This window comes from Limanda limanda, chromosome 7 (genome assembly GCF_963576545.1).
Source record: "Limanda limanda chromosome 7, fLimLim1.1, whole genome shotgun sequence".
Lineage (NCBI taxonomy): Eukaryota > Metazoa > Chordata > Actinopteri > Pleuronectiformes > Pleuronectidae > Limanda > Limanda limanda.
The window spans coordinates 21,456,711-21,480,407 of NC_083642.1; the positions used below are offsets into that span (position 1 = coordinate 21,456,711).

At 41.0% G+C, this 23,697-nt stretch overlaps 1 protein-coding gene across 1 annotated transcript in view; it reads right to left on the bottom strand.

Annotated features, from left to right (window-relative positions):
- espn (espin) overlaps positions 1–23,697 on the bottom strand; it is a 38,154-nt gene that overhangs the window by 11,784 nt on the left and 2,673 nt on the right. The window contains exons 2-10 of the mRNA XM_061074654.1: positions 23,324–23,517; positions 16,717–16,903; positions 16,005–16,187; positions 14,904–15,035; positions 13,091–13,346; positions 12,297–12,580; positions 7,967–8,128; positions 4,535–4,766; positions 3,364–3,417 (exon numbers count right to left, since the gene is read on the bottom strand). Coding sequence (XP_060930637.1) covers positions 3,364–3,417; positions 4,535–4,766; positions 7,967–8,128; positions 12,297–12,580; positions 13,091–13,346; positions 14,904–15,035; positions 16,005–16,187; positions 16,717–16,903; positions 23,324–23,517 — 1,684 coding nt within the window. The remainder of the gene's footprint in view (positions 1–3,363; positions 3,418–4,534; positions 4,767–7,966; positions 8,129–12,296; positions 12,581–13,090; positions 13,347–14,903; positions 15,036–16,004; positions 16,188–16,716; positions 16,904–23,323; positions 23,518–23,697) is intronic.

A 23,697-nucleotide genomic window follows, 5' to 3' on the forward strand; every position in this document is an offset into this window, starting at 1 on the left:
TTGATAATTTAAATTGAACAAACTGTAATAATTTGCAGGTGGTACATGAATGACACAATTGGATATTTGGCCAACAAAGTATAATACATAGATTGTAAAAAGAATGAAGGATTTACAGCTGAATTGATGATACTGACTTTGCAAATGAACCTGTGCTGCATTGAGCCAGGATTAGATGGGGAGGAGCAATGCAAAATCATTTCACTACAGTGAGTCCAAAGAGTGAGCACAATCTCTGTCTAGTTTTGCTCTATTTTAATATACACAGTTAAGCTTCTGCTGAGCTTTCATCTTCTAAAAAAACCTATACATTCTACTTCCATGGATCCTAATCTGCTTATAGAAGAATGAGCAACTTAAGACAGATTTCAACTCTAACCTCTAATTCTACAACAGAGGAACGTTGTTTTCATAGGACAGATAAAATTCAACAAATTTGAATTGTGAATCAGGCAAAGTAGCACTCTTATGTGAGGCCACATAAATGTATAAATCAGCAACATTGCAGAATGGTGATCGTATATCCTGACGAGCTCTATACAAATATACACAAAAAGCAACACAATTGTAATATAGAAAAATATGGAACAATGACAATGTAGCTCTTATTTTAGCATTATTCATAAAACTAACTTCTAACTTTTATATGTACTGTAAAATATTCAAATCAACCGTGTATATCAAGCATTATAGCAGCTACACGTTTATTTATATAACATTTATATTTCACACATACATACACCAAGATCTAACAGCTACAGCACCTCACCTGTTTGAATGTGAACCTCCAAAGAATTGAATTTCTTCAATGCCTCATTGATCTCTCATCTTGGGGAATAAAGTCCACTCGTAAAAGTGTTCCCTGTTGAGGCGACCACAATGGGGTCTTGCAGGACATAGAGCTTTGCTAGCCTGCCACCCCTCCTCACTCTCCCTAGCTCTCCCTCGCTCTCCCTTTCTCTGTCTCTCTCTGTCTCTCTCTCTCTCTCTCTCTCTCTCTCTCTCTCTCTCTCTCTCTCTCTCTCTCTCTCTCTCTCTCTCTCTCTCGGGGAGGAGAGACCAGCTTTCTATTAAAGAACCATCATCACAGTTGGGGGAAATCTAAAGGAATCACCAGTAACTGAAAGTGACAGCGAGCCAATGGCAAGCCGGCCAGGAATTAACACACATGCGCACACGCACACTTGGAAAGATTCAGTCAACTGCGTGCTCGCACGCACGCACACACACACACACACACACACAAAGTGACCCTTCAATCCCCAGCTCGTTAGTCCACCCTACTGGATCAGTCCCCTCCACAATAAACCTCACACACAACTGACTCACACATGCATTGATGACAAGCATACAGTCTCGCCTCACATTTACTGGAATACAGAGAGGGAGAGAGACTGCTGAACAACTTCCATTACACATTATACATCCATTATGTCTATACGCACTTGTACACACTCACACCTTGGCTGGTAAAAAGGTTGCAGATAAAAGAAACAACTGTTGAACCCTGACATCGTTTTAGAGCATGTGACAGCTCCTTTGATGCTCAGTCAGCAAGTTATATTGTTCAGTTAATCTTCATTGCCTGATGAATTGCGTGAGAGCAAAGTGTTGTAAAACTATTATTGCACAAAATATAATTGCATTGAGAAAGTGCAACTAAAACTATAGGCATTATAAAGAGCCTACCTTCTGCCAGGCCCCTGAGTATCCACAGTTAGATGTGTACGACTGGAAAGTTATACAGCACTCAAGCTGGTGAGCTCACACCAGTTTCAATACACCTTCATATGCATGTGTTTCTGAAGTCAAAGGCTATGTATGTGTATGAGTTAGATTCTGTTTGAGCTAGGGGTGTGTACAGAGCAGGTCTGCCACAGTGAATGTAGAGGTGGGTGGAGCTGTGACAGGTCAAGACATTATTTGACAAATGGCCTCTCATGATGGACAGCACAGCATTTTTTGCTCTGGGTCAAAACTTAAAGAGCAGCCAAGCTGCTGCTTCTGTTTACAGCGGTATCGTCGTAAAGCAGTAAAATATTGTTGTGTTCTGTAAATGTCTCGTAACAAAAGTAGGATCCAGGCTATCCTGTTAATCAGTGCAGAACAATAGATTTAGACCTCTAACCATTACAGTCCTGCAGCATTTTAAATTTGCCACCTGGTGTGTTGCCTCCGTCTCAATAAGCATCTGAGCTGTAAACTCATCTTGAGCTCTCAGATGTGTTGGTGGTTTTTAATTTTACAACCACCTAACTGCCTGTTTATAACCTTGTTAATGCTATATAACGAATCATATAATTAGAGAGCACTAGGTCCTCTTTAGTGCTTAACATAAAGATGCGTCCTGTACAATATAAAAACTGCAATCCTCTTCCCTCTGATCAATAGAAAACAATAGAGCTTCGAACCATTCACGATGTGGAAACAGCATTTTCTCTCTGCCACCTGTTTTGTTGCTGTTGTCTCACTATCTGAGCTTCTTCTTCAGCACTTGGATGTGTTGATTGTTTTTAATTTTATGACCACCAAACTGCCTGTTTATTACCTGATTAACGGTGCAGCACAAATCATGCCATTACTGAACATACACTGCTCTTTAAGTGTTTAATTGCTCTCCTGCCATTAGGCAGCAGGTGGAACATAAATTAATGACACAATGGGATATTTAGCAAACAAAGTGTAAAACATAGATTGTAAAAAGATGCCTATATTAAGGATTTACAGCTTAATTAATGTCACGATTCAACTGGAAACTTTGAAAACCTTCTTTTAAGGAAACAAATATTTCTTACTATTAATTAGTTGAATACTCTATGTTGTAATGTGTTGTCCACTATAAGTTATTCTTACTGTGATGGCCATTTTTATATTTAATTATATTTTAACATAGAACATTATAAGTTGTACTTAGAACATGATTAAAATTAGCCACAGTTTAGATGAGATGTTTTGAGTTGTGGTTGTTTGTTGAAAGTAATTGTGGTGTTCACTTGTTGACTTAATGGTGATTTAGCTTCTTCCTGTAGGGGTTGTTCTTTTGTCTGCTGAGCCATGTTGTGTGTCAGGCTATCTACATGGTTCTATTTATTTTGAACAAAGTGCTTTTTCTTCTATTGGAAATGAAAACCCACCACTTCCAGTGAAATATTATTTTTAGAAGAACAACTTGTTGCTTTAACAAGCTGGATACACAAGTTTATTCACTGCTATCCGAAATCAGTCAACGACACACGGTCGAAAAACTTCTTCGGTCTTATAATCATGTAAGGAATGTGTGGAGGCCTGTTGTTAAATGTGATGTACAAGCTGAAACTGAATGAACCGATTTAGTTGAAAGACTGCTTGACAGTCTGTACTTACTCTTCATCTGTCTGAGTGCCACTCCCTCTGCTTGAGAGGCGGATATAGCCCCACCTTGACGAAGCAGCAGTGAGGAAAAACCATGGCATGCAAAAAGAAATCAAACAAACCAAAAACATTGGAGAGAAACAAGTGGAAATGGAGAAGGTGAAAGAGGGAACATGCAGAATAGAAGAGATGTATATGGGATGTATAGGGTTAATAGGGGGGAGATTAGACTTAGAAAGACAAACACTTGACTTACAGTTAAACATTTTATAAATATGAGGTAGGTAGATCAATTATGTATGGAGTTACTGTTAAGCCTTTTTTTTTGGCTCGTGTCACAGTCACCAGTCAGCATGATGCTGTTGTTTGACGTCTGAACACCAGTTACACAGACCCAATGATGTATTTATTTGAGGTTGGCTAAACAAAGCTATGTAGATTTCTTATGTGTCCTTCACACCAATGGGCTGAATTGGCTTTTTCTTTTATAATAGAATGTATTGTTTTTAACTATTGATTAATTATCTATAAGTTAGAACAGGGCAGAATGTTTTTTGTGGTATGTTGGTAAGAAACGGTGAATCAAAATTAATTTGACATTTGACATGCAGTCTTCTAAAGATGTTAATAAAATGTTTACAAACCTTTTTAATCCTCAAATCCCATTGGGGGAAATTCTTGAATGATTTTTTGTATTTTGGTCAAACTGCCACATTTCACCCCATTATCCTTCAGCCTTGCACTTTTTCAAGATTCACGGTCTCTTTTACAGTTAATTTTAACCACTTAACAAAAACACAATATTTCACAGTTAATATTTATCTGTATCTTAAACAAGCTTGTTCACTGTCAGACAGCAGAATCCAGGACAACAGGGCACTTAAGGAAATGGCTGAACACTAAACCAGTTGTCAGGGTAATCTAAACCCAACATCATTAATTTATAATCTGTTATTTAGGATGCGAGGGTCAGACTCAACTCATCTGTACCCAACGAGATTAACATGTGCCCATGATCATTTTATGAATTGTTGAACAATGTTCATTAGAAAAAATATGCATAAATGTGTTGTCTTCTTTTTTTTAATTTGTGAATATATGTTTAGCCTTGGAAAACAAGTAGGAAATAAAGGGAAACCAAAAAATGAAAGAATGGAGTGGGAAGTGTTCTGGGAACACTCACTTCCTGATGATGAAGATGGGCGTCGCTGGTTGGTGGAGCTGGAACCGGCGTTATTCTTGCTGGTTGGCGTCTCTGGGGGCAGTGGAGGAGGTGGAGGGGGGGTTGGCGTAGGGTTGTTTGGGGGAAGAGGCGGTGGAGGTGGTGGAGGTGGTGGCGGGGCCGACTCCTCCGTGGTGCCATTCTCAGAGCTGTGGGCGGGGCTGTCGTTTGGCTCCTCCAATAACACAGAGCCCTGGAGAGAGGGAGCGACGGGGGGGCAGAATTAGTCCATCATGTTTTATACCCAGTCACTTGTTGTAGTAACCCCTGCTGGGTGTCACGATCTGGCACTTTAGTCTATGTTTAAGTTTAATTGTAAAAGTGTTTTCTCTGTTGTGTGTGTTCTAGTTGTTTTCATGTTTGCACACTATGTTTCTGTTTCCTGTTTTATTTTGTAGTCTCTGTTCCTTGTGTGTTGTTTCCGTCTTCACTTCCTGTCTTTGATTGTCAGCCCTGTCCTCATGTGTTACACCTATGTTCAATTGCCCCTGCCTTCCCTGTGTGTATTTCAGCCTCTGTCCTTCCCTTTGTCCTCTGTCGGATTGTCTGTTTTTCCTGCTGTGTTTCTTGGTGCTGTCCCTTCCTGATCTCCTGAGCCTCGCGTAAGCTTCCTTTTTGTTTTGGTCCTCCTGTTCTTGTCTGTCCAGTTTGCAACTCCTTTAGTGTTTATATTTTGTGTTTGTCTAGTTAAAGTCTCTTGTTATATTAAATTCTCTTTTTTGTTAACTACCTCTGCTCCTGGGTCCATCTAATTCCACCAATCCTGACACTGGGTCTCTCCTAGCAACCACATTCATTATATTTCTCTGTTGTCCCCTGTCTGGTCACTGCCAACAGGGATGAGTCAGGTGCACCATGCGGTTCACTTTAAAAAAACACTTGAATGTTGATGATTAATTAAAATCCAAAATCTTAATTGTTTTGCTCCTTGTAATTATTGTGATTTTTGCATTTTATTGGCCAGCGTTTATATTATTAAAAATTAAAAAAATTGATTCACACGTTAAAAAAATAAATACATGAACAGTGACATTGAGTTGGTTTCCCTGCTTGTATTGGCCTGCTAGCTCACGCTCCTGCTGGGCTGAGCAATCATTAAATTCTTGCACAGCGACTGTTGACTGTGACAGATGTACGCGGCACAACAGAAGCCCCTCCCCTCTGCTTCCTGCCGTCTTTAATCAACCCACAAAGACATAATACCCTGTAATGACGCTAATATGACCTAATCTCTTGGGGGATATTCACAGGGAAAACTGTGAGAAGGCGCCATCTGTCACTGCAAGTGATAGTGCTTGAACCCCCCCGCCTCCACTCCCCCAGCCTGCACGCGTCTGACACACTCTGAAGCGTGCCATAACCCCCCCGCCAAGTTAATAGGCTGTGACGTTTAACTCGACCCCGCCCCTCCTGTATTCTTCAGACGCGTGCTCATCATTGTTGCCCCCTTTACTTTTCATACCCCCCAGGGACTTGGGGAGGGGGGGGCATGTCCAGATGGGTCTTGGCGGCACGTGCCGTTGCTCCTGTCGATTAGCCCGTCCATCTGCTGCGGTGCCTCTGAGACCAGGAAGGCCCCACTGAGGCTTTAATTGGCTAAATGTGGATTATACTCCGTATCACCCTGAACACCCCCACCCCTGATACCCAGGAGATTATAATCCCCTGGGACACTGATGACAATCTAACAGACTCTCTTCATTCAGATGCCTGTGCTGGCATGTAGCAGCAAGCAGGTTTAAACCAATAACCTGAAGTCATAGACAGACATTTTTTCTTTGATGAATCATTGAGGTTACACTCAAAAACAAATGTTTATTTTTACTACTAATGTTGCATTTTGTTCAAACGTGTTAATAAAATCTAGATTAACAGCAACAAATGGTTTCTGTTAATCTCAGAGACCTCAATTCAAGATAAGAGAAATGAATACAACAAATCACAAGTATATCACTTATGTATGAAACAGACCATTAGCCCAAGAAAAAACAAGAGATTGTATATTTTCTGGTCATTGACTCCATGTTGCTCTATCTGTAATTGTTGGTTTTGTTATGTCGTATGTTCTTGCAAAGTTTACCCAACAGAGTGGTGACTCAAAAGGCCATGGAAATGAGAGAGTAGTTTGCATCAGGTGGGAAACAAAAGCTCAAGAAGACACAAGATTACGTAACATGCCGAGTGGCATAATGAACAGGCAAATAGTGCAGCAGTCCGAGTGGTAACCTAATGCCAACATGCCATCACCAGGCCAAACCTAATCCTGAAAAGGAACCTTGTTAGGAGCTGAGCTGCCCACAAAACCCTTAACCGGGCAACAAAGGCAGCTGTTGTTGGTAACCAGTCTTAAAACCTATACCAACATCCTCCTTTGAATAAGAGCCCATATTCTATTGTCTTCCAATTTACAATGCATGGTACGTTTGATAGTAAAGTTTAAATTGACTGTGAAATGTAGCCGTTAAAAAGAAAAGCAAAAACACAATATCAATCCTTGTCTGGAATCAGTTGCTGCTCTGAATTAAGCTGCACCACATCAAGGCGATAATACAATTGACTTTGTGAGATGATGTAGTTTTGTTTCCCAGTGGATACACATAGTACAGTGTTTCAACATCATCTTTTAAAATAATACACATGGATAAATGAAGTGCTGTTTGCACAGGGATCTAAACCAGCCTGATGTATTTGTGGAATGATGAAATTAAACTAGATGTTTTTTGTCCACAACTAGCAAATGTAAGTTTGGAGAAAGAAGGGTGCAGAGTTTCATGAAAATAACACCTTTCCACTTGTTAAGCAAGAGACTGGATCTGGCAGGGTTTGGTTACAGCCAGTGTCATAAGGAGCGTTTAAAGAATTAAATTCAATTAAATACCAGCAATTTCTGGAAGTTAACATCACAGATCTGCAAAAAGCTGAAGGTGAAACGATCATCATGGTCTTAGCTACACCTATAAATCCACAATGGATGACTTCAAGAGGCACAAGCTGAAGGTTTTGTTATTGACCTCAAAGTCCGAATCATTATCCACTTCAAAAGGAGCAGTGCACGATGGACCAAGATTCTCAGGCTTTAGGAAGAAAAACCAGAATCAAAACCCTCCAAAGAACTGTAGGACTCTAAGCTTCTTAAAAAGAAGGTGCTACAGGCTGTGAAAGAGGGTGAATCTCAGTACTGCCCACTTTGGCTTTAGTTGTTATTTTGAAACTGTAATGTAAATAATTAAAATAAAGTATCATCCTTAACTTTACACCTCTTGGAATTTGGGTAATCTTCAACTTATTCAGTTTCTCACAGTTACATAATCTTTGACCACAGGTGCCCGTAGTTCAATGCCACTGTATTTACTTAACTAATGAACCCGATGCTGTGCTAGAGATCTTTCGTACCTCTTCATTGGGCGCCATGCTTTTGCTCCCGCGGCGCTCTGTCGTGTCGCTTCCCAGGGTCTTATAGTAGTCCCCAGTACTGGGCTGCTTGCTAAAGCTCCGGGACTTCCTGTTTGAATCCACACGCCGCAGCTTCTCGTGGTTTTCTCCGGTGGTGAGCTGCTACAGAGATAAAGATAACCAATGTTAAAAGAGAGTTATACATGACTTTAAAAGGCTTTGGCTCCACCTAGTCTGTATTTTATCCATTTTCCCCCCAGTTATCCCAAAAATTATTGATGTAAAGACATCAATCCAATGAATTATTATATGTTTTGTTGTTTGATTAACTCCCTGGTTCCAGCTTCTGAAATGGGAGGATTCACAGGAAGCATATGTCTCATGATAGCAATCCACAATCCAAACATACAGCAGATTAATCATTGATATTTCTTATTTACAACCCAAGGTCAAATGACTACACACAATGTACATTTCTTCTCATTACAGGAAATAGGATGGTAAATTTGATATTCAGGAAGTTCACGATGCAAAACAGCAATTAGTTAAATTCTATTCAGTAATATATAGTTCATTCTGTATTTATTTCTAAAAAATATATTATATTTTTAAGAAATCTTTGACAAGCGAACAGAATCATTAAAAGGTGGGAAATGGATTTATATGGATTGAATGTTGCTTTTGTGGTGAACCTTTTATTGTGAAACCACACTGTGAAATATTCTGAGTGGGTTTTGTTGGATTAGCTCTCTCGTGTGACCAAAGCAGCTTTATTTGAATAAGAGAACAAGGCTTTGTTTCAGTTCAAGTAAAAAAGTAGCATGTTTCATGTTAAGACTACACACATGCAGCTTTAGGTCCAATGGAAGAGAGACCCCTCTGTCCACAGAGCGGGGTCAGAGGTCGTTAACTCGGCTGTTTCAGTTGAGCCCTCTTACTTGGCTCTGACATCTAGAATGAATATAACATTTCTGTCGAGGCAGAATCGTCACTGTTTGCTCCTTTTAGATCTGACCTTAAATAATTCCGGGTTCCCCAGAATAAGCAGTGAATAAGCTCAATTTGCATTTTGGGATTTGGCCTAACATTGACATTGACATTGACAAAATCAACTTTGCATGAAACCTTTTCCCAGGGAATTACTTCCCCTAACAATATATATCACAAAACTATGTGTAGATGTAAAAAAGCCCCATTTTACAGTATATTTCGAAAAAGTAACCTTCAAAACTGTCAACTACAAGCGTGTCAACTACAAGGGTGCTTATGTACTCAGCATAAGAAAATGTAAAGTTACTTTGACTTTCAAATCTCAGGTAAGTTCATTTACATCTTCAGTCTACAATGGCTGTCATAGCTTCTCACGAAATCCAGAGGCTCAGACATCAAGCAGGTGTCTGGCGTGAACGTCAGAGGGAAATAATTGACAGCTGACCCCTGACCTCTGCTCCTTTTGTGGTGTCGTGTTCTGAGTTCTTATCAACCAGTGTTAGTTTTGTTGACTCATGTCTGCTGTCAAAGAAATGGTCCCTCAGCACTCATCAGGAGGGAGGGTAATGTGAGCAGGGGAGCGCTACAGATGGTTTTATTGTCATCCTTCGGGGAGGTGGGCTGACAATAGCAAATGCACAAAGCATATTAGCGGCACCTTCCCATCCCCCACCGAGACGTACACACACAGACAAGCCCCCCCCCCATTATGTGGATCTGTCTGTCATCATAAAAGTCAATGTTAAATATTTGTTCTCACACAGTTCTTGTATGGAACATGAGACATCATTTAGCCTGGTTACCGCTTGACATGGTTCAGTTACATTTACATGTGGTTTGGTGAAAGCCTCAGATTATAATAGATATTCTTTAACAAGTAGACTGTTAGAGTAATTACAATTCAACAATCAAAACAGAGATAAAGCAGACAATTCAAGAAACGACAGATGCAACACAAGTAGCCGCTTAGCATCTCAAACAGAACAGCTGGAGATAAGCCATAGATTTGCTAATAAACTTGTAATGTTTACTGCATCTTCTTCCTCTACATCACTTTTGCCTCTAGTGAAAAACAAAGCCATTTAGTCCTCTTAACATCTTACCTTAGCGTTAGAAATCCTCCCCTGTGGCTCTCTCTGCACAGAGCAGAGCAGCGAGAGCAGTGGTCTCCACCTCTCCACTCAGCGCTACACCTGTCACTCTACCTGCCCTCTCACTTTACGCACTGGCCTCATCAATAACCTATCGGGCTGTCCACAGCAGAGACAATGATGTCACCGCGAGCCCACGGACAAACCACTCCCCAACTGTGCCCAATGCCTCTTATGCAAAACTCAAATTTCCTGGTGCTGCCCTCACCATGGCCGGCTGCACACAAATCTCACGCTCACACCAGGATTATTATATTATATTGTTAAATGGTTGAAAGTATGCTTATTACATTCCAAGATTTCTGGAGGGACTACAATAGATTTAAGGAATAGATTATATGTGGTAAAGCAATTTCGTCAGCTGAGCCACAAGAAACATTTTACTTTAGTCAAAGCTAATACAAATGGCAAATGAGGAGAGAAACAAACAAAACACGTATTACTTATTTGACATAAACCATCCTTCAACAGGTTAACTACTCCTTCCTTTTTAATGAATCAATGTGAGATTGATCTCTGGGATCTACGCTGTCCCTGGATGAGGTTACTGTTCCCTGTTACTATGGCGCCCAAGGCAGATTGTTTTTCCCGATGTATATAGTACACACTGATCTTGATTGTGTGTGTCTGCGCGCGCGTGTTCCTCTGAGTTAAAATGTTAATGAGGGCGCGCCCTGTGTCGGTCACCTGGGTGCAGAGAGGAGAGGGGGCGGCACTAATTAAAGTCTCTCCCACGTAGCTGATGGAGCATGCGTGCAACACTAGGACAATGTCGCTGCTGATGGACTTTAACAGCTCCGGGCACGCTTAGCATGGCAGATCTATACATACAGCCTCTGTTTTGTCTGAGCAAATCAGCCGGATCTGCTGCTACCCAACGTTTTATTGCAAAGGTTCTCTATTTTTTTTCTCTTTAGCCAACGACCAACTACGAGATAGAAAATAGTTTGGGGACCAACCTTCCCCACATACTTTATGTCCATTGGTATAATTTGTTATAGCCTATTTATTCCCTTCTATATAGTTCTGTGAAAGACTTACACAAAATAAATATCTTAGAAAACTATTAATTGAAAATAGGTTCACCATGTCAATAGTGAATATCCATAAATCATGGATGACTGTGGAACTTTTCACAAGCCTGTGGCAGTGTGCCATGAAAATTATACTTTACTGACTAACTTAAACTCGCTGTTCTTGGGGATGTGGCATTTGATATTTACTACATACAAAGATAAAAAAAATAATTTAAAACTATTATTTTCTTCTGTTACACTTTTAAACTAATTTAAATAAAACACTTAAGATTTAAAACTCAGCACACACCTTCTTTCCTCTGTTTCTCGTGTTTGTTTGGCGGAAGCTAAAAAGCAACTGGGTTGGACAGATGTCACATGGTCACAATCAGAGAATAAATCCTTCATGAGGTGAAAGTGATCCCTCAGATTAGTTGTCCTTCAATTCAATTAGATTTACAACTTCACCTCCAGTTTGAAAGTAGTTTACAGCAGCAGTGAACGACAAGACACATCACCCAAAGCTATTGTTGAGTTTTAATTGCTCCTCCTGGTCGGCTCTTTACACACAGCGATCTGAGTGATCCGTGGCCAGATTCAGATTAATTACTGGAATTAAGATCGAACCCATCACAACAACCTTTGTGTGTCAACCCAGAGGCCTGTCACGGTAATGAGCATCCTCGTTAGCCTTGTTAACTATGCTAACACAATAACATCATTGTGGGCACCCAGACAAAGCACATTGTTACACATCAGAGCAACAGCCCAGCTTATTAGACACAAGGGAATATGGCATCAAGGGCCAATCTATCCCGAACACCATGCTGCCTCTGCTTGTTTCTGATTGTTCCCTTCCACTCATGTTAATTCTCTAGATATCTAGAATTGTAATAAACGAATGTGTGCATATTTAAGTTACTTCTACCCAAGCCTACTAAATATATGCTGTCATGTGACATGCATCGTCCCATATGAGAAAGACCAGGAAACACTTCCTCATTATATTACAACTCTTCCTCTGTACAGTGCATCTGTTTGATGGATACAGAACTACCAGTGATCCCAAAAACAAATGCAACTGAGACAAGAAAATCTTTGCACAGCTCTGATGCTCTAACACATAAACAGCTTCATGTCTTGAATCCGTGTCGGAGCTCACCACCACCTTACCTCCTTCTTGTTGGCATTACCGTCCACATGCCGCAGGTTGCTCTTCACCTTCAGGAACTCTGCGGAGGACGGCTCCTGAGGGGGCTGGGGTGCTGGGTAGCCCGGAGGTGGGGGTGGCGGTGGAGGACACAGTGGGGGAGGTGGGGGTGGGTAGGTGGGCGGCGGCGGGGCCTTCGTGGTGGGATTGGCCGGTATGTCACCCTTTTTGGGCACGTCAGAGCCAATGTCTGGGTTCAGCATGTCCATGTAGGCCTGCATGTCTGAAATGGCTGACTCTGATGAACCTGTGAAACCATGATGGCATGTTTACTGTAGACCTGACTGAGTTGCATCACAGGAACACAAACATGGTCAACAACTGAGAGCATTAGGTCAATGGCTTAACGTTTACTCTATTCCATTTTCACACTCGAGTGAGAAATGTGAGTTACACGGTAGATCCACCTCTCCTTCCTTAACAAACCTTTACAGACCACTAGGGCGCAGCACCAGTATATCAGGCACCTGGGACCTGGAACAATTGGAAACAAATCTGCTGCATGTTGTTAGCTCTGATTCGGTAACTAGCTGAGGCGTGCAACAAACAGCCAGGGAGGATTTATGATTGCCAACTGCAATGCTGTTTTTCACATTTCAACATTTTTATGAGCGCAAAAGAAATGTGTTTTACTGTTGAGATCATCAGCATTTAGTCTTAACTGATTAATCAAAATGGAAAACATTGTGCAAAGTGTGTTCCCGGTCACCGTGTTGGTTCACCTGTTCTCTAGTCTTAAGTGTAAAAGGTTTCCCACCTGTTTGTGCGGCTGTGTTCAGCTGAGCCGGCGGCCCTCGAGACGTGGTCAGGCTGCTCCTCTTCTCCCCGGTGCTGGACTGGCTGGAGCTGGCTGAGTCGTAGTTGGACAGGGAGCTGGATGGGGAGCTGATGTCAAAGTGTGCCACCTGGCTGGCAGGGGGCATGGTCGTGTTCGGGGACGAGAGGCCCGAGTCCGGCTGCTTGTAATCGAGGTCGGTCGAGGGGTCCCGGGACAAAACACGGTGCTCGACACTCTGTCAGAGGATGTGAGGGGACATGATTTACCCATTAATACAAGCTACAAAAAACATCTGTTCATTCTCAATTAATTCCTCATTATAAAAATATGTCTGGTTCTTTTTAATTTAGTTGCTTTTACTGCCATTATAAACGTAATTAACCTCCCGCTATCTATACTACTTATCCTTTGAGCTGGAGTGAATCAGAGCTGTCATTTGGCCCAGTGTATCACAGGGCCAACATACAGAGACAAACAACCATTCACACTCACACTCACACGGCAGGGCAATTAGAGTCTACACCGAACTTCACACTAATCAGCATGTCTTTGGACTGTGGGAGGAAGACGGAGCCCTGAGATACTCATGAAAACACACGCAGACATGGGGAGAACATCCAAACTCGTACACATGAAAGACCCCGGCCCAACCGTGGTTCAAACCGGAAACCTTAGTATTATTAATAAAAACTATCTTTTTCATTCACAAATTCCCAGCCCACCTCCTATCCCTGATGAGTTACATAAGGAGAACAGCTTTATGGGTTTATTTTCTGCACACTAATGAAACGTCTCACAGCTGATCAGAAAGACTCAGGGGCCCTTTTGCTTTTCCCACAGTGCAGGACTCAGTTGGCTGAATGTCTCCTGTGGGAAGAACAGAAGTGGGGGCAGGGCTTCCTGCCCACCAGAGACAGTGCAGTGTGCAGGAGTTATTATTTCCCTGAGCCTCTCGGGGTTGAAGCTATGGAGGCTCCTGTATCTCAAGTGCAACCGTTGTAATTAGCTGAGAAAAACTGATGTCAGTCAAGACACACATTTGCTCAGTGTTTTTCAAGATGATATGTTCCAAGTTAGTAATTAGGATATTTAAATCAAAAATTTGACTTAATATGCAGAATATTGAATACAGTGTGTTGAAGCAGTTGGATGAAGTGGAGACTCTAGGTATTTGTGCTACTTATGAAGCAAACAAGGCAGGACTTATACCTCCTGGATTTTCTAGTACAAATAATGTCTTGTTTTGATAGAGTTCAGCTCCCAATGGACCAATTAGTAACAGCACGTGCATAAAGCACATTGGTAAGACATGGTTCTCTGAGTTTAATGAGAACTCAACCAGCGTCAGATTATTTAACAAACAATGTCATAACTAAAGCACTGGTTTGCAGCCTTCTTGACTTGTGAAATGAAGAAGTCTGCTTATGACTCCGCTGGCACATCATATAGTTTCAGTGTAATTTGTTCAACCTGCTTTTGTCAGCACAAATCTTAAAGTCCTGAAGAAGGTGAAAATATCAATTAGACAAAAACTGTAAAAATTTCAGAAAAGCTGTGAAAGAAAAGTAATTATACAGTATTCTCTTCATGTCACTTAAGTCATGTCACCCCTCAGATTTCACTTAGGCCCCCATATAGGGTCCCGACCCTGAGGCTGGGAAAGATCAGGGAATTTATAAATGAAAAGCAGCACATGAATCTGCTACAAGTTCATGAAGAATGAATATATAACATTACATTTTGTAGTTAAAATGATCCTCACACTGCAGCGTGGCGTCGCTGTGTCTCTTACCATGTTCTCCACAGTGCGCAGGTACTTGGCACACTGGGAGTGGCCGTTGTACTCGGCCAGGTCTGCTGCTGTGAAGCCGTCCTGGTCCCTGATGCCCAGCTCCACACCGTTCACCACCAGGATCTGACAGCACTGGACGGTGATGTGACACAGGAACAGACAAAGTGAGAGAAAAATGGGAAGAATATGAACCCTGTTTCACACAACATTTGAATTAGTCACCACAACCTCACTGATCGCGTGGACCTGATTACTCATACACTATAGCACATCATGGGTGAATAAATATCCTCCCTAAAAGCAGACTCAGAACATGACCGTTACATTTGATTTCCACTTTCATCTGTTGTAACAGAAATCGTTACTTTTTGATGAACTCAAACTTGGAACTAGTTTAAAGCATTTGTTTGGAACCCTCCAACACACAGCTGAAGCCAAACTTAGTCTAACTCTGTTGTTTCATTCAGCTTCCTAAACATGTTCTCCCCCCAAAACTTGGACCAGCACCTTGTAAGTCGAGACTTGGTACTATTTCCTATATAAGTTAAATTTCAATCACTTCTCATGTAATGCTAACATAAGACACAAATGTAGTTTCTTCTCCATCGAGATCAATCAAGCTTGAGCTGAAACAAACAGTTTAGCTGACCAGAATTTGACACAACAAAACAATATTCAAAGTATTAGGTAACAGCAAAACCATAAGGTAGAGGCCTCTCATTCAAAACCGATGGTCAAGTGGGAAACTCAGTCCGAATGATAACGTTCTGACACAACCTCTTTGAATGCTGTTTAGGAAAGTAGTTGACACCTTCCAATAAAAATCTACATGGCAAATGAAATCATACATCTTTAGAAAGCCTTTATATTCCAATATTATCGTGCCAATTTATTACATTTCTTATGTATTGATTGGGTTTGTAGAAACAATTGATGAAATAATGATACAACTGAAGAGATCAGCTCTACATCCAAATTAAATTATGAATGACATACTGTGTTTAATATTAAAACAACTATAACACTTGGCAAATCTTCACTTGATTAAAATCTTGTAGCACGTTTCTGTGGTGACTTATAACACACAATGCAAACACAGACCTCCAGTTCGCCGTTCTCTGCTGAGTCATGAAGCGGGGTCCCCCCCCAGCTGTCAGTGATTATATCTCCTCCGTGCAGCAGCAGCCAGCTGAGCACCTTCGCATGACCACGGCTGGCTGCAAAGTGCATGGCCGTGGCGCCGTCGCTATCCTTGTCCGTCAGGCTGATCTCTGTGAAACTCATCTAATGGAGGTAGAAATAATCACCTAGGTTACAGTCATATTCAACAATAGGAGTTCTGTACATTGTTAAAGGAATGACGAAGTAAGGGATGTCTGTAGAAGAGGGAAAAGGCTGAAGGGTTCACCTGTAGTACAAATCTGAGGCTTTTTCTGAATTGCTTCGGACAATCCATCAATCAAGATATGTTACTGTCCTGACTCTACACGTGAGGAGCAGTTACTTGAGCTTGTTGGAGGAACGTTGCTGCTTGTGTCATTAGAGATATTTTGTTTCCATGACTCAGGAGACCGAGAACCACTTCATTTAAATCACGTTGACACAAAGTACTTCTGATGTTAATGAAGAGTCATTTGGACACGAAATAATAATAAATACAAAGACTGAAGACTAGAACTAGAATTAACACAACGTAAATTAAAAAGTCATTTTAATTGATGAGTTTGTTTGCCTTGCATCAGATTTAGTATAATAGAATGAAGGACAAAACAAAAGCATTCTGCACTTGTTTACAAGATTTGTAGTGTCGTACCAGCCAGACGATGACCGTGTTGTGGCCCATTTGGGCAGCAGCGTGCAGTGATGTCATCCCATCATTGGCTCTGATGCTTGGATCGGCGCCGCAATCCTTCACCAGGTATTGGACGACCTCTAGATGACCCTCCTGGCAGGCCAGGTAGAGCGGTGTGGCACCATTCTTAGTTTTGGAGTTGACAACACTGCAGGGAAAATAAAATGGAGAGGTAAACAAATAAATAAACTGATTTCTATATTCTATATATGTTTCTCACAGGCTTTTTTTCACTTATTGAGCATAAACAAATATAAAGTTAACTGTGCATACAAGTCTTCCACACATAAACCAGATTAAACATTTAAGAAAATGGAAAGTAAGACTCCCATGCAGCTCACTGGGATTTAAATGGCGTGATGGTCAGTGTACAAACAGGACAGACTGGTGATGTCCGGTGTAACTAGTTTCATTTACAGACCCATTCTTGCAAAAAAGGCAAATAGAATCACAGCCTGGATTTCCTCCAGCGACATTTTCTTTCAGGCTTTGTAAAATAAGAGGACAACCTGAGTTTCAAATGTCAATCCAACATTTAAATTAGATGCAAAACCATTACAAAACCAGGACAAGGTCCTTTAAAACAAACAAAACATTCTACTTATGGGGACGTGCCTGGAAACAGTCACCTTCACTAACGTGCCCATTATTTCACTTATTTATAATCATTTTATATATAAATTCAGCCATTTTTCAGCAAATTTCAGTGTGGATGCTGCACTTTAAGAAAATTCACAGTAGTTGTTTTAAAAAATAATTATATGTTTAATGTATTTGAAGGTTTAGATGACAGGTAACAGGTAACAGGAAAACAGCTTTTATGTGTCAACAGACAACTATTTTGAGACCAGACAGCAGTAACACTGAGACAAATCCTTTTCCCCTTTTATTTTCGAAGTCCCTTCACCCCGCCTCTTGTGAAAAAGCACATCTAATGCGTATTTTCCTCCTTGTCCCAGATCTTTTCAGTCACAGCGGGAGGTCAGGGAGTGAATGTGTGCCTCCCCACTAAATCCCATAAGGTCATGCTTTATTTGGATACTGACAAATGAGCAACGAGTCTACTAAGAGGATTATCACTCCACTGGCTTTGCCTGACTTGCCATGTGATTAACGCAGGTTTGCCAGTGACCAAGACAGACTGAGTAGGTGAAGAGGAGAAGTAGAGAAGGTGAGAGAAATGAGAGGCAGGGTGGGTGGATCCTGTCGACACAAACATGACCCTGCTAAGCTTTCTCTCTCACAAGGATGTGGCTCAAAGCCAAGCCTGAAGACTAGAGTCCCCGAATTAAAACTACAACATGAAGTTAATTATTTGTTTCTGGTCTAAATCTTGCATGCGAGGCTGCTTCTTTTTATGATCGATCCCTCTGGTTTTTTCCTCGACTAGAAAAACTGTGGAAGTTTTAGGTGTAACAGATACGTTGTCAGATAAATCTATGGCTCAGGTTTGTCTCTGGGATAAATAAAGGTAAAAGTTCTGTTTTAAAATAAGAGAGGGCAGTAAACTGCGGTTCTCTCATCAGGAAGTGGGCAGACATGTAAATTATTTATGGCTGTAACCAAAGTGTCCTGAAGTTCATCTGTGCACTGGGGTCTGCGGAGGTGAGAAGCTTGTATTTGACTATCAACCAAACCACAAATGTTGTGACAGTGATAAAGTTGAGTCTATAGATCGATACAAGATAGATGGATGGACAGTTGACAACACTACCTTTGTCATTACTCTCCAAAGTCTAGAGGCTTGAACACGCCACTAAAGAAGCGCTGTCGGAGAACAGGTGTAGATTTCAAAGAGCCAAGAAAGAGGTTAGCCTTGTGTGACGACACATATGAGGGGGCGCCAAGCGTCCATCACATTGCCACTCAAAGAAAAAACAACCCATTCTGAAGTAGCAGACATTTGATATATATCCAGTTCAGTTCCAATGAGTAATTATCTGTACACTGTCTCCTCCCATCCCCTATTTACATGGTAACAAAGAACCGGGTTATCTTCATTACAGGTGAAGTAATTGATGTCACACTAATGGTCTTCTGGCCTGATGAAGGTGCGTTACCTTCGTGTCTAAATAATGAAAACCTGAAAATGTATACACTGCATTTTAGTATGTGACCTCAGTGGCTTCTGTAGGATGTAAAGGGTTTTATTTATTCCAATATGGACATTTATTGACATAACGCACACAACTTGGGTCTATATTTTCTTTTGGAGGTAGTTATTGACAACAGAGTCCCAAAACAAGAAGGCTACACAATAGGGATGTTTTATGTGGTCCCTTCAGGGGCTTTTTTTTATCGCCCACCGAAACACATTATCAAAACTAGATCCTTCACTTTAAGAATTTAACTCAACAATTAACTTAACACTGCTCCTACAAAGTAAAGACTTGTAATACTGTGGGCTCTTTGCCCAAAAGCATGTGAAAATACAACCTTGTGTTTCATTTCCTCAGTTTAAACCTCCGGTAGTAAAACAGAACAGAGAGGGGTTGGATCCAACTTATACCAAGAAGTTATTAAGAAGATTAATGCTGAAGAAAATAGGGGCATCTCAGCCAATAATGAAAACCCCTGCTCTCCTATTTACCCTTTACTCTCCATGTATCAAAAGGTGCAATAAAGAAATAATTTCTGGCAGTAACTGAGCCTAAGAATCAGTCCATCAAATTTCCATTCTAATCATAATATGAACAACCTTCAGAGATGTCATAATAATTGATTTAATTTGTCATATCAACATTCAGACATTTTGGTACTTTTGCTGTAACTGTGTTCTCTCTTCTCAACTGCATGTTGGAATTATGGCTTGGCCAAAGATCTTTACCAGTTGATTGCGTAACCTGTCTGTAGTCCGTCCGTCCCCGTCCCCCCCTCTCAATCCATACAGTCTTTTGTGTACTAACTCGCTATCAGCAGAGGCACAGCACATGAGCCTGTTGGTTTTTGCTTCACCGGGATGAATGTGCAAACGACGAACCTATTCTGACGTGGGTAATAAATCTGATGAACACTAACACATGTGGAACAAAGCCACATCTGTGTTCCTCTAATCTTAAAACGAGGGAGCAGGTTGCATAATATGGAAATTGCAGGCAGTTAAAATAGTGCAGCAGTTTTATGATAAGACGTCTCCTCTCTGTTTTGGTCTTCAGTTCACACAGGACTTTTGTCGGCATGACAATCAAAAGAGAACACATTTGTTGTGTGTAACATTTGTAATACTCACTAATAATCCAATATTGCTTTAAACCGTGTATTTTTTAGAAAAACAAATTCAGCCTTAACCTGCAAACCAGCCTCTATACCTCTATTTGTCTTTTCTAGTCAAAGCCTAGATGGAGGTTTGAGATCCTGAGCAAAGGATTCTCAGTGTTTTGAGGTTGTGTTACAATACATAAAATGTCAGAACTTACAACTCCGCCATGGCCCAACAGTCCCCACATTTTAATTTGATCGATCGGTTTATTTTTTTTGGATCTGCACAATATTGCACACACTCATAAATATCAGTCCTCCAAAGTAGGACTTCTCTGAGAATTCTACAAAATTGCCAAATGCCCTATATCACAGTGTTAAAGAAAGTGACGAAAAACCCTGGATCTGCACGAAAACTTATTTTTACCTTTTGTCATACTCCACCCTTCAAGAAAATGTCATAATACTGGCGTTGGAAATGTAGTGGATGCTGTTTATGTTAACTGTGAAGTGTTGGTGTACGTACTATTACCTCTGTGCAGCAGCACTCTCACCATGTTGTCATCATTAGGCGGCCAGTTACTGAAGCGATGATGTAACAATGGGGTCATATTATCCTGGTGAAGTAGAACAAACTGAGCTCTCCAATTACCCCCTAAAACTCGCTGATACAAATTTGTGTCTTGTAATAAAGACTGAGACAACAATGCTATCTCGCCCCTGCAAAGTTCCATTCCACACAATGCCCGAGAAAACCCACTATCCATCTATTCAAACGGATTTGTTTCCCTCATTATCTCATCGCCACTTGCCGCTACCGTGTATCACCATGGAGACAGCGGTAAACAGCATCAGGGGGGGGAGGGAGGGAAGAGTGAATGGGACCCAGCTATCAGAGTGCTACCGTGTCCCTGAGACTCATTAAATTTTCAGCAGCTACGCACCTGTCTGGGGTGCAACCAGAAAATATTGGAGGTGCAGAGCCTGCACTAGTGCCTGGAAAAGCCCAATACATTCAGAACAATTCAACACAATAGTAATAAAGTAAAATAAAAAAGAATACAAGTTTTTCAATACTACTCTCTCGGCTGAGAAGCCCCTGAGCAGCACACTGAACCCTAACTCTTAACTTGCTGTATGTGTCAGTAAAACGCATTTTGTTCTTTGTAGTGCAATGCAACAAATTAACAAATGTCAAAACACAACTACTTAACACCTTTTCTCAGAAGTGTTAACTCCAGTGTCTGTAACTGCTTAAACAGATCAATGTTCTGGTATTAGACCACAGTAATGTGCTGTTACAGAATAAACATAGAGTGTATATGGTGCTGAGAGGAGATATATAACAATTCATTAACATGCTCGCCTACTTGGCAATGGCAGCACAGAGACCTTTGAATGTTAGTTTGACAAATATATGTATTCATGGGGATTTGATAATACCCAGTCAATCAAAGCTGCAGCCCGGCACATATATCTCAGCTGGTGGCTCAGTGATGCTGGCGGGTAACAAATCTGGCCCAGGTGCTTTTCAACTGGCACTTTTCTCATAATACTCTGAACAATACAGTTAAATTAACTTCACACGCATTCGTTTCCAGTTGTGTAACCACCGTTTAATACTGAGATGCTTAAGCTGCCAACTCGGCACATAAATTGCGTCATCATTCGGGATCATTACACATCTTAATACAATCCAAATCAGTCTCTGGTTGAGAAAAAGAATGAGGTGACTTTACACCTGGCTTCTTTGCAGCAGATGACTGACTGCTGCATTGTGCTGTCAGTAAGTGCTGATTTTGGGATTAGTACTGCTTCCCAAAAAAGACGATTCAGTCCACCTCACCCATGCAGATTATGTGTTCCATATTGGGCGGGGTGTATCTCTGTAAGGCAGTGGTGGGTCTGCTACTGCACTGATTAAGGATGCTCTGCTTCGAGGGGTAATCACAGGTGCACAGAAACACACCATACAACTAGAATGTCACTCAGTGGAGTGCATACCTCCACCAAGGTCCAACAGTCCTGTGATGAAACCAGTTAAACTCACTAAATCCGGATTATTATTCGGGTCTGCACTAAAAAGCTCAGACTCATAAATATCAGTCCCCCGTGTATCCGTGTTTTGTTTTGTTTTTTTATCGGGAAAATGTGGAAGAATCCCCGACCCTCAAAAGTCACACCCCTTAATCTGGATCTGCACCAGAATGTAATGGGTTCTTCCTTGGATCAGGCTCCACGCTTCCACGAGATTTCATAGAAATTGTTTTGAGTAGTTTTTGAGTAATCCTGCTAACTACCAAATAAACACGTACAGATGAAAACCTAATCTCCTTTTGGCATAGATATATATATGTACGTACATATCACATATATAATCATGAAATCATTAAAATACAACTATTTAGACTGATAGAAAGAAATAACTTTTCAGGAAAACATGCCAAATCGTATTGTTTACAGGTTCTCAAATATGAGGGTTTGCCTTTTAAACATCTCTGGTGTTTTACAGTCCACTCATTCGACGGAGAAAATAACAGATTAATCGATAATGGAAATTATCTTTAGTTGCAGAAGTACTTGGTTTTGTAATAGACAGTGGAGGTTGGTAATGCAAATATTACATCTCACTCCCGTATCTGCCTATTGACATGGCTCTAACAGAGCTATACAGACCTGTGGCAACAGTATGGCAATCATTTGAGTGTGCAGTATTCTGGGCCAGTTAAACCACTAAGAGGTTTTTTAAATGAGATTTGAGCACAATGTATTTCGATTGCTCCACAGATATATAAAAAAATCTACACTGCAGGTTGTTTGATAAAACCTAGGTTACGAGCCCAAAGCTGCGCCTGAATCAGTCCTAAATTATTTGGTGAATATTTAGAAGAGATATTGGAGCTGATTTAAGCTCCGAAAGGGTCAACAGTGTTGAATCTGAAGTGTGGATCCACCCCCGAGAAAAGAAAATTTGTTTTCAAGGATCAAAAGTGCTTTATTGCTGCCAAGAAAGACAGAGAGAGAAAAAATCCTGATAATAGTCATGGATTAAGAAAGTTTAGCTTTAAATCTTTTTGTAGGCTATGTGTAATATACATAATTATGATATACTGCCATATTGATTTGGATTTTTTATCCAAATGTTTTCATGTCTGTTCAACAGGTGTATTAAATCTCTACGTCATTTGATAAGATATTTAGATTAAAAAAAGACTCAACACCCTATTGTGATTGTGTTCCAAAAAAGTGTCATATGTTACAGAACCAAATCACTGCTAGTCAACAGCAAGAAGAGCACAGTGTGCACATCCTCAGAACAGTGACAGGAAGCCTACAGGCTGCTTTACAGACAAAACCATGTTGCTCTTACTTTGGGCTGTGCCCCAGTAACAGTCGCAGAGACGACATGTCTCCCTTGGCAGCAGCATAGTGAACAGGTACGGCGCCCGTGTCGGTGGAGGCCCCGGGGTCCACCTCACAACTCTTCAGCAGCCAATCAGTGATCTCGTTGTGACTGAAGCGAGATGCAAGATGGAGAACAGTGGCCCCGGAGCTGTCCTTGTCCTATAAAGCAAACAGAAAGATTTACTCAAACAAGTTAGCATTCACATTTGAAATTCAGGGGCTGCTAAATAGATGATTAGTATGGATACATTTAAAATGCTACTGATTACCTATATGAACAAATGCAAAATAAAGATAGTGCAACGGCAGTAACTTAGTGCTGCAGATGAGGTGACGTTT